Raw genomic sequence first — 12,331 nt, forward strand, 5'->3', positions numbered from 1 at the left:
ATATTCTCCAGCCTGGAATTTTTCAGATATAAACTCAACTGAAGAAGGACCTTTTAAAATCTACCTGAAGATTAGTTTTGTTTCCCTGGGCTGTAGCTAGGAAGGAAAGAAGGATACAAAGATTTGTACCAGCCACTCACCATCAAGATGCTGTACAATATGCTGTGAAGTTACTATTGTTATCTTCTTTCTCTAGAATGAGGAAAGTCTGAGAGAAGCTGTTGGTCTAAGACCACAGGTCTGATAGATGGTAGAATTAGGATTTAAAGCTAATTCTGTCTGACACTAAAGCTTATGCTTTTTCCACTGCTGCCTCCCAATATGTAGGAAGTCTTCCTTCTTTTTTCACAAGACTTACTATGACTGACTCCTTTAAAAATAAGGAAACCAAGATATGAGGCATGTGCTAGGTTGAATTCCCCGGGGTTGTATGTAACCCGTCAAGGGTGAGAGAATGAGTCTGTACCTCAGACACAATGAGCCTATACCTTTGTAACAAATTCCATGGTTTCTAGCTTACATTTGAAAATTATGAAATCTGTGGATTTCTATGGCTTACTATAGAAATTGTAAAAGTTTGGAAATCTGTAAAATGTAATTCTAATGCTCCTTTCGGTATAAAAAACAGATATTTTAGAACCCTTTATGATAATGGTTATTTTCAATCATATATACTGGCATTTTTCAAACTTTGTCTTAAACACAATTACATGAAATGCTCTGAGTGCCAAATAAGTTTGGACAACTCTGCTTATTCTATTTTTTATATTTGGAGATCCAAAGACCAAAAACAAGTTCTGAGAAGTTTTTCAGTAAAGAAAACTGTTTAACTTTTTTTCTTTTAACCCAGTGTTTCCCCCTAACTTATTTTGTCCTGGAAGCCTTTTACATGAATTCCAATTCATACCACAAGGTCCTCATATTTGCTGGAACACATCTTGGGAAAAACTATAAATCTGTACGCCATCTATAACTTAAGAGGAACTTTAGTGCTACTTTCATAGAACTAAAATAGCACAATGCTCACCTAGACACTTTTTGAATAATGAAATCATTATTCTTCATTGTTTACCTTAAGATTTAAGAATAATCTTTAAAAACCCAGAGTTATGATAAAGACACGTGAACATTTTCACATAAAATATGTTATATTGAATATTTCCATCTAAGTGGGACTGAAAAAGCCAAAATATAATAATATTCCTTTTCACTTACAAACGTTTTTTTTCTCAGAAACGTGATAGCAAAGGAGAAACAAACCTTGGTCGCCGTTTAAAAAGTTTGTAGAGTATATCCACCTGGTGACTGGGAATTTCAGAAAATTCTTTTTTAAAGCTGCGATCCAAAACCTAAGGACAGACATATCATTGCTGGGATTGCAACTCTCTTCAGAAGCCCTTTCTTTGTTGACAGCACTCTTCAAGATATAGGATTGTATCACTTTGATTTAAAAAATCTATGAAAATTTGGTTAAAAAGTAGATTTGTTGAAGGGTGACCCCTCACTATGCAAGGATTTATCAAAGATTTATTTTGAATACAAAGTACTTCAGTGAATTATAAGTACTACTTCATATAAGGTTCTAGAAATCATTCAGAACTACAATTTCACAACATAATATTTACAAGTAAAACATGCAAGGGATTCTATTCTATTATTCTATTCTATTCTATTCTATTCTATTCTATTCTATTCTATTCTATTCTATTCTATTCTATTCTATTCTATTCTATATGTTTTTCTAGCCTGTTCTTTTCCATTACAAAACTAATGGTCAGGGGCACCTGGGTGGCTCAGTAGGTTAGGCATCTGACTTTTGATTTTGGCTCAGGTTATGAGCTCACAGTTCGTGGGTTCGAGCCCTGAGCTGGGTTCCACACTGGCAGTACAGAGCCTAGTTGGGATTCTCTCTCTCCCTCTCTCTCTCTCGGCCCTTCTCCCCCCTCTCAAAAAATGGCTAAACTTTAAACAAAACAAAACAAAACAAAACTACTGGTCATACATATGATCCAGTAATTCCACTACTGAGTATTTACCCAAAGAATACAAGAACACTGATTCAAAAAGATTATGCACTTCTGTGTTTACTGCAGCATTATTTATGATAGCCAAATTTTGGAAGCAACACAAGTGCCCATTGATAGATGGATGGATAAAGATGATGTATCATATACATACAACGGAATATTATTCAGCCATAAAAATGAATGAAATCTTGCCATTTGCAACAACATGGATGGACCTAGAAGATATAATGCTAAGTCAGTCAGTCAGAGAAAGACAAATATAATATTATTTCACTCATATGTGGAGTTTAAGAAACAAAACAAAAGAACAAAGAAAAAAAGAGATAAAAAACCATACACTTAAATATAGAAAACAAACTGATGGCTACCACAGGGTAGGTGAGTGGGGGCATGGGTGAAATAGGTGAGGGGGATTAAATGTTTATTTTGGGAGAGAGAGAGAGATTGCAAGTGGGGGAGAGGCAGAGAGAGAGGGAGACAGAGAATCTCAAACAGGCTCCGCACTGTCAGTGCAGAGCCCAGTGTGGGGTTTGAACTCATGAACCATGAGATCACCACCTGAGATGAGATCATCACCTGAGCTGAAATCAAGAGTCGGACACTTAACCAACTGAGCCACCCAGGCACGCCAGTGTTGGGGATTAAGAGTACACTTATCATGAGTAATGTATAGAACGGAGTCATGTATAAAACTGTTGAATCATTATATTGTACATCTGAAATTAATACTGTGCATTAATTATACTTGAATTAAAATAAATTTTTTAAAACTACTGGTTATAGCTTACTAAATTGATTTCATGACCAACTGATGGCGACTGCAACTTAAAGTTTGAGAAGCCCTTAAGTCTAGATGATCTCTCTTTTTTGTACAAGAGAATGTTTAAACCAGAGATGTTTACAAAAATTTATTTTATACACTTATTATCAGAAATATACAGTGGCACAGAATGAATTTCACTGATAACTGAAAATTATAATAGGAGAAAAATCTATGAGGAAGTTAAATTACATTCCTTTTAATCTTCCCCAAATCTAGGCAGCAACTCTATTGCATTGGTGAATGGGTAAGACAACGGCTCTCACTTTGTCTTCTGCCAATAAGTTGTCATAGTGTTCCCTGTACGTATCAAGGTCTTCTTTGGCTTTCTGGATGGCCTCTGAAGTCTGGTTCTGTAATGACACCAAGAATAGGCAATTGGAACTAAGTTTTTCAGGATAAACAAAAATATTGGGGATATTAAAAATAACAACAAATTTCCTAGTATAAGATAAATGTGTCAGTGGAATATCCATTACAGATAAGATTTGTAGAAGAAAGTAAATCAATTGGAGATTTTGAAAGAACAAACATCTAATCACCTGTTTCTAAGTATAGCCAGGCCTGCATGTGAGTGTGTTAAGTGACTAAAGGAAGTATGGATGATGGAATTGTACAGTCTTGGGATTCACATGGAGCTGGCTTCTGAGAGACTGAATGTATAAACAGACAATGGCCAGACTATATATACAAATAGGACTCTGACCCACAACCCCTGTAGCCACTAGCCAGGAAGCTAAACCATATCCTCAGCAGCGAGCAACCCCAAACTGCCAGGACTTGGTCAGTAACTTTCAGCTTTCCTAATTTTTGCCACCATTTCCAGTTTAGGACCAAACAGACAAAGCCAAATATGCTCCCCAAATTAATCACACAGGTTGCCTGCCTTCTAATTACCTTGCCCCTGGCTTCCCCATGCCAACAACTTCTAATCAGGGTGCATCTGAAGCCCTCTCTTCTTTATTATAAAGCTTTCCCACCCCCTGCCTGCCTTTGAGTGTCTGCCAAACACAAGTGATGGTGGCTGAACCCTTACTATACCAAGCTCTGAATAAATAGTCTGCTTATTGTCATCTAGATGGTCTTAATTTATTTCCACAGTTCCAATTCCTGCTGTTTTACATTCCAATGGGTGACTTAGGCATGTTACCAACTCTCCTCAACTAGGAAAGAAATCCAGGACCCTGCAGGGTTGTTATGAGGATGGTTGCATTTAGAAGGTGCTTTACATATGCTATTTAATAGACTGTTGGCAAAAACTAAGTTCATATGTCATATATGATACTCTAAATCATTCATACATAAATGTTCTTTATTAATACTACCAATAAAAGCTGACACCTTTTGAAAATTATTATGTGATAAGCATTTTGCATTCATTGTCTCTTTAATAAGACTTATCTATTCAACCCCTATTTATTAGGGTTTTTCAGAATATGACAGCTTTTCATTCTATAAGCTAACCTGTTACTCACATGCTTAGTAAAACGTAGGGTTCCAAATGATCCAGAGAAGACAATACTCCCAGAGAAGAGCTTGCAAATAGCTTAAAAGATTCTATGTCTTGTCCAAGGTCCCACAGTCAGTCAGTAGTTAGAAGCGAGTCCTTCCAACCATGAAGCTATATTGTCTCATTTTATAAATCATATATCATATCAAAGTTACACAGTTCTTTTGACTAAATGGTTACAGACACGGAATCACATAACTTCATGAACAGACTACAGCAGGTGCTTTCATCTGACCCTGGAGCAAAGTCCCTGGCAGGGAGCCAAGGAACACACACAGCTAAGAGGGATGTGCAAGAAGGGAAGGGCCTAGGTGTGTCAGCTCTGGTTATACTCAAGATATCAGATACTGTCCTTACTTTCTCCGCCTGCTTCTTTATAAGGTAGTTGTTTAGGAATGCTTCTCTGGAGCTTATTTCTTCATCCAACAGCAAAGAAAAAACGAGGTTATTTATTTTCAGTTCCTCCTGTGGAAATATTTCAAAAGGTGGGGAAGATGATCACTACTTCTATTTGAGAAATGATTTTCTACTGAGGGCCACAGACTTGGCACTCATCAAGCAGATTCATGACATACAAATAAAAGAAATTCTTTTCAAGAAAAAGGGAATATAGACAGTTGCACTAACTACTCAGTTATTTTACCTTTTCCATCTTTTCATTGTAAGGTGAAATATATATACAGAAAAAATACACACAACAGCATATAGCTTGAGTTATAAAGGTAAAACACCCTTGCAATCACCACACAGTTCAAGAAATACAGCTTTCCCCTTCCATGTGTCCCCTTCACAGTCTCAACCCCAGTAATAAGCACCTTCCTGACATTCATAATAATCACTCTCTTGTGTTTCTTTATGCTTTTATTACCCAAGTATATCTCTAGGCACTAGAGCATAACTTGTTCATTTAAAAAATTGCCACCTGAAAAAAAATCTCTTATAATCCACAGATTCCCTGTCCTTTCCTTTCCTTTCCTTTCCTTTCCTTTCCTTTCCTTTCCTTTCCTTTCCTTTCCTTTCCTCACATTTACTTGTAGTTTTACCTAATTTGGGTTTTGCTAACTGCATACTTCCGGTGAGTTCATCAGTATCCTTCATCTCATGTACTGCCTGAAAACTGGCAGCTGATCAGAGGCCTGATCGGACCCATGTGTGATCCTTTTGGCAATACCGTAGGTGATACTATGTCCTTTGATCAGGAGACACATACTATTGTCTGCTTTTTTGTGATGTTAGTAAGTGTAGACACTGCATGCCCAGGCCCGTTAATCCATGGAGAGTTGTAGGATGGTGATATTCTATTTCTGTAGTTCCTTTTTTTTTTTCACTTTATTCATTAAAACTCCTTTGTAAATACACAGATGCTCCTCCTTCTCTGCAATGTAGTTACCTAGTGGTACAATTCATACAGGAAGGCAGAATCAATTCTCGACACTCTCTCTGTCAGTTTTCAAATAATGAATTAGTTGTTATCGTCTGAAGGTGAACGATAGGCATTTTTCTTTTTAAAATACCGCAAATTCACAAATTTAAACAACTTTGGTGGGTTTCAGGTAATTGCAATGATTATCATTGTTGAATCTTAAATTATTCCCTTTACGGGAGCTTTTAAAATTGGCTCCTGAGTCCTTTGGATATTATCTGGTAGTCTTTGATAGTTTCCTCATTATTTTGTATGAAAAGATGTTCTAAGCACATCTTTTTAAAATAATAGCTTTATTAGTATATATTTCACACAATTCACTCATTTCATATAAGTCACTTTTCACCCATGTTGTAGCACATGTTAGTACTTGTCATTGCCAAATAATATTCCATTATATGGATAAACCATATTTTACTTATCTATATGTAGTCACTGGACATTTGGATTGTTTCTACTTTCTGGCCATATGACTAACGCTGTTCTTATGCCTAGTTCTGGGGCATTCATTACCAATCTCCCCCGACCCAACTACCATATACACACTCCCTCCCTGTGGGGCCAGTGGTTATGTTATCTGTCTGTGGCCATGACTCCCCAGGAGCAGCCCCTCTCTCAAGGCTACAGCTCTTGCTGGTAGTGGTAGTAGCTCCCTTCCCTTGCCTCTTTAGATTTAGAAATGTTAGGGGCTTCCCACTGCTTCTGGTCTCTTGGCCATTCCTTGCTGTTTCTCTTAACCCTGCCCATGCCTCAGTGAAGAGTCCCTGCATTAAACCCTCTTCAGTGTAACTCTTTCAGTGTACCATTCCTATTGGGACCCCGAGGATAGAGACATCCTCCTTGAGGTTCTCTTACCTTCTTTCATCTTTTTTGGTTGACCTCTCTTGCCTTTAGAGACACATATAAATTTTCAAGATCTTGTGTTTCTCAAAATATCATTATTCTCCTCTTACACTCAAATGATAGTTTGGGTAGTATAGAATCCAATGCTAGGAATAATTTTCCCTTAGAATTGAAAGGCTTCACCCCTTGGTCTTCTTGTTTCTAGTTATTGCACACTTCATTTATATTCTTACTGTTGAATCAAATTAAGCCAGATTTTTCATTGGCTCTTTGGGGCAGATGGATTATTCATTCATTTAACACATAGTATGAGCCCAGCCCTTTGCTAGTTGCTGGAGATACAGGGGCGAACAAGACAGAGTTCATGGAACTTATAGTTTTGGGAGCATTAAAAAGTAATCTCATATAAATTAAAATTCAGTTGTGATAAGTAATAGAAAGTAAAAGGTCAGAGCATACACTAGGAAGCTCTAACCTAGTCTGAGGAACTGGCTTGTAAATTGGGACCTGAAGGATGAGTAGATACAGGTCAGGAGGCAGAGCCAGGAGGAATGGGCACACTGCTGTGCTCAAGGCACCAAAGGGAGTGTGGCCAGTGAAGACGGGAGGGGCAGAGGTGAGGCTGGAGCAGGAGCCAGGCCCACATGAGCAGGAAGGTTGTTGGTCTTTTTCCTAAGAACAAAGAGAGGCCCTGGAGGCTCCTTAAAATAAAAGTCATGGGGCATCTGGGTGGCTCAGTTGGTTAAGTGTCTGACTTCGGCTCAAGTCATGACCTCATGGTTAGTGAGTTCGAGCCCTGTGTCTAGCTCTGCACTGACAGTTCAGAGCCTGCTTTGGATTCTTTGTCTCCCCTTCTCTCTCTGCCCCTCCCCTGCTCACACTCTCTCTCATTCTCAAAAATAAATAAATAAACATTAAAAGAAAAAGTCATGTAAGTAAAAGCTTTTATTTACCTGGTTGACAACCATCTCTGCCTTTACTCTCCTTTCAAAGAGTCTTTTCAAATGTTCATCAAAATTCTGTGTGCTTTCTTGAATGGAATTTTGAAGTTTCTTCATTTCTGCTTCTAATGACTGAAAGGAAATCAATAGCAAAGTTAATGTTTAGGAACATTAAATGCTGCAAGGAAGTGGTGTTCACATTTTGCTGCAAGGGTAGGGGAAGGACAGGCCTTCTGAAGTGCTCTGGGCCTTCCACTCTCTTCAACCAGAAATGTTCCATTTGGATCTGTTTAATATACTGTGAGTCTGAGATTTTTGCTTTAAAAAGATTATGCTGGAAAAAAAAAAGACATAACTGATCATGGCTAATGATGCAGGCAGAATAAGGCCTAGTAAAACAAATTACAACACATCTTTCTGGAAAATTCTTACTCTCTCTATATAAGACAAATTTCCAGGCACACAATCTGGCCCTAAAAAATCTTGATTTTTTTTTTTTAAAGCTATGATATATCTTCACGGAATTTTTTAGATTTTAAGGAAATAAGGAGTGAGTGTACAGATAAAGAGGTAGAGGCAGAGATAGACTTAGATCTAAGCAAGAGCAGGTGAGTAGGAAACTATAAATTTATATTTTTTTTTCATGGAAAATACCACATTGGTGAATTTATTTACTTTTTAAAATATAATTCATTGTAAAGCTAGCTAACATACAGTGTATCCACTGTTTTGGGAGTAGTTCCCTGTGATTCATTGCTTATATACAACACCCAGTGCTCATCCCAGCAAGCGCCCTCCTCAATATTTTTAAAGTTTATTTATTTATTTTGAGAGAGGGAGAGAGAGAGAGCGCGAGCATGTGCAAGAGGGACCGAACAGAGGAGGGGCAGAGAGAGAGGGGGAGAGAGAAAATCCCAAGCAGACTCCATGCTGTCACCACAGAGCGTGACGCAGGGCTCAAGTCTCACGAACCGTGAGATCATGATATGAGCCAAAATCAAGAGTCGGACGCTTAACTGACTGTCAGGCGCTCCTAAACGTATATTTTTAAAGAAAACAATACCTGTAGTCCAATCCTAGACATACCATTACAAAAAATTTTTATCTTTAAAAGTTTTTGTAACTTAAAATTTTTGATATGACTTTAAATTTACAGAAAAGTTGTAAGAATAGTACAAAGAATCCCCACATACTTTTTACCAAATTAATCAAATGCTAATATTCCAACGCATTTGTTTTATCACTTGCTCAATCCCTTCTCTCTCTCTCTCTCTCTCTCTCTCTCTCTCTCTCTTTTTCTCAACCATTTGAGAATAAGCTACAGATGCTCAAATACAGCTGAGTCATTTTGTAGACTGTCACTCAGTTTAGGTCTGTCTGATGTTTTCTCATGCATAGACCAGGTTATACATTTCTAGCAGGAACACTACATAAATCATGTTGTATCCTTCTCAGGGCACCACATGAGGAGACATGATGTTGGTTTGTTTCATTACTGGTGATGTTAACTGGTCAAGCATTGTCTGCCAGTGTCTCTATCATACAGTTGCTATTTTTCCATTTGTAATCAATTTGTGGGAAGATACTTAGGAACCATGTAAAAATCTTGTTCCTCATCAAACTTTTATCCACCAGTTTTAGCATCCACTGATAATTCTTCCTTGAATAAATTATTACTATGGTGGTAACAATACATTATTTTAAGTTTACCTTAAAAAGCTAAGTTCTATCTATGCTGGTTTAATGAAGTGAGAGACAAATTCTGGGAAGGTGATGGAGAGAGTTTAGCTAGATGTATAGAGGCCCTTGACCCAAGGAGAAACACCACCCAAATTAAGCTAATGAAGCAATGAGGAAATATTAAAATAAAACAAATACAGAAAAAGCACACTTCAGGGCCAGTTTATTTATCATAATTTATGACACTATCTCATAGGAATGGAAACATCCCACCGGCTATGGGCCCAGTAGCTGTGTATCCAGGCCCTGTGTCCCTGGACAATGGTAGCACCATCACATGGCCAATGATCCCAGCCCACCCCTCTCTCCGGACAGAAAGGAACTTTTTCTAATGTCAGAACGGCCTTTTGCTCTGTGTTTCAAACACCCCACATTCTTTTCACTGCAGGCTCTTCTCATGTGCTTTTCCATCTGCCTGATCTCCATTCCCTGCTCTTCAACCTGTCATTTTTTCTCATTCTTCTAACGTGAGCACCAAAGTCACTTTCTCAAGTAAGCCTACCTTGGGTCCCGTCTTAGGCACTATCTTGAGCCTGAGAAGCAAAGCCTGGAACGGGATTCCAGTGTATGTGACTTTGGGAGGGAGTGCTTTTTCAGAGACATCTGTAAAGGGGGGGGGGGGAAGGGAAGCAGCCAAGGAAGGGGCAGAGGCTGAGCAACGATGTGCCCTTAGGTAGCCCAGTCTTTGCCTGATTCCCAGGGGATAAGGGTAATAGAGAGGCTCCACTGAGCTGTCCCAGTTTGGGTCAAGGGGGCTGGACTTTTGCATCCCCATGTCATCAGTCAGTCACAGGCTGTTCTGGATAACCTTGCGTGGTACAACAAGGATGCCCCCTTGATGAGCCAAGGGCAAGGTGCCAGAGGTCTCAGGTCTGAGTCTTTATCTGTAGCATGCATAGCGGTAAGGGGATGGGCACGCCAGCCTGTAAAGGGGGCCTGGTGAACAGCAGTGGCCCCAAACTCAGTCAGTGCCTCTGTGTTTACTGTCACAGATGGCACCTGGCCTTGTCCGTGCTGATTTATTGCATTGTAGTTGAATGACTATTTTGTGAATGTCCAGTTAATATGTAACTCCCTACCCCCCAAGACAGTGAGCACTATGAGGGGGCGAGGGCTGTGTCTGTCTAGTCAGCAAGCGTCCTCCAGAATCTGGCACAGCCCCCAGCCCACAGTGGGAATCAAAGGAGTATTTGTTAAAGAATTGGGTGTCGCTTTTCCTCAAACATCCCTGGGAAAATCTAATTTTAACTAAAAATGTCTGCATCGGGTGCTGAGAAATGAGAAGCAGGGAGATGGGAGATGGGACACTAAAGAGGAGGATGGATGAACAGTGCAGAACCCATGAGAACAAGAATTTCTCCCAGCCCTGGACAAACACATGGCTTGCCATTTAAGAAAGTATTGTTGTAGTTGGCCAGACTACAGGCTCTTGTGGATGAAGGTGGTAAATCCCCAGGCCCTTGGTCTGTGCCTGGTACATAATAAGTGTCAATAAATTTATCGACTCATTCAAGAAATATTTATGGAGTGCCAATGGATCAAGCATAGTTCTCAAAACTTGAAATATATAGTAAAGAGCAAAACAAACCAGTTCTCTTCCCTCACATTACATTCTAGTGGAGGAGGCAGGTAATATATACACGAGTGCAGGGGAAGCAGGCCAGGTGGGGATGAGCACTCTGGAGAACACCAGAGCAGGGTGTGGGGGACAGAGTGGGACTAGTGAGGAGAGAGTTTGCCATGTTATTTAGGGAGATGAGCTGATGACCGAGTAGAGATCCAAAAGAGGTGAGACAGCGTGTGGCCAAATGGGGCGAGAGCACCCCAGGCAATGGCCACAGCATGTCAAGTGTCCATGGCAAGAATGAGCTGTGAGTGTGGGAGTCAAGAGTTCACTGGGGATCCATGGAGGTCCTCGAAGCCAGTGCAGTAGACACACTTAAGGATGGGGAGAGGTGGGAGAGAATGGGAAGGGTACAGATCAGGGGAGGGGAAGAGCAGGGAAACGGATGCCATAAATCAGGTAAGAAATGACACTATTTGGATTAGGGTGGCAGCTGTCAAGGTGCCCAAAGAGGAGCCCCTGGCAAATCATAAAGAAGGGACTTGAGGTGCAATGTCAGGCAGTGCTGCTTCTGGGGAGAATGAGGCAGAGTGGAAGACGGAGGTGCCTCCAGGAGACTTGGGGTAAAGGGAAAGAAAGGGGGCGCCTGGGTGGCACAGTCGGTTAAGCGTCCGACTTCAGCCAGGTCACGATCTCGCGGTCCGTGAGTTCGAGCCCCGCGTCGGGCTCTGGGCTGATGGCTCAGAGCCTGGAGCCTGTTTCAGATTCTGTGTCTCCCTCTCTCTCTGCCCCTCCCCCGTTCATGCTCTGTCTCTCTCTGTCCCAAAAATAAATAAAAAACGTTGAAAAAAAAATTAAAAAAGAAAAAAGGGAAAGAAGGAAGGAAAGAGTGAACATTAAGGGTTCTGCAGAAACAAAGAAAATCATGAAATCAGAAGACACACTGGCCTCTTCCCCCTGAAATAAGAATAGTCCTACACGAAGAACTTTATATCAAATTGACAATGTCGTCCACACAGAAGGGAAAAAGAAGATTCATCCAAACAAATTCTGAACATAATGTGCAGGTGGCCCACCCTCAGTGGATATATCCTAAGAATAAAAGGAGGTGCAAGGAAATCTTAAAACCTACCAAGTAGTTTTGCTTTTCGTAGAGGCATTTTAGGCATATTGTAGGACTGAGCAAATAAATAAATACATTTACAGTTGGGGAACTAGAGTTTACGCCAAGAAAGGAGATTTAAATACTATGTTTGAATTGGAGGTAATAGTATGAAGCTTTCATATCATTTTATGTATAGTAGGATGTTTTGATACCATATATATACAATTCAGGAGAAAAATATAAAACACAAATGTGGCAATATTAAAAACTGGAGGGTATAGGTATATGGTATATAGACAGTACTACTCATGTAACATTTCTGTACATTTGAATAATTCTAAAATAAAAATTGGCAAAT

At 39.7% G+C, this 12,331-nt stretch overlaps 1 protein-coding gene across 5 annotated transcripts in view; it reads right to left on the bottom strand.

Annotated features, from left to right (window-relative positions):
* Positions 1-12,331, bottom strand: part of CFAP43 (cilia and flagella associated protein 43) — a 127,860-nt gene that overhangs the window by 13,386 nt on the left and 102,143 nt on the right. For all 5 annotated transcript variants that reach the window (XM_058697693.1, XM_058697691.1, XM_058697692.1 and 2 more), the window contains 4 exons: positions 7,577-7,696; positions 4,715-4,822; positions 3,114-3,200; positions 1,261-1,349 (listed from right to left, as the gene is read on the bottom strand). In XM_058697693.1, coding sequence (XP_058553676.1) covers positions 1,261-1,349; positions 3,114-3,200; positions 4,715-4,822; positions 7,577-7,696 — 404 coding nt within the window. The remainder of the gene's footprint in view (positions 1-1,260; positions 1,350-3,113; positions 3,201-4,714; positions 4,823-7,576; positions 7,697-12,331) is intronic.

The sequence above is a fragment of the Neofelis nebulosa genome, chromosome 13 (genome assembly GCF_028018385.1).
Source record: "Neofelis nebulosa isolate mNeoNeb1 chromosome 13, mNeoNeb1.pri, whole genome shotgun sequence".
Taxonomy (NCBI): Eukaryota; Metazoa; Chordata; class Mammalia; order Carnivora; family Felidae; genus Neofelis; species Neofelis nebulosa.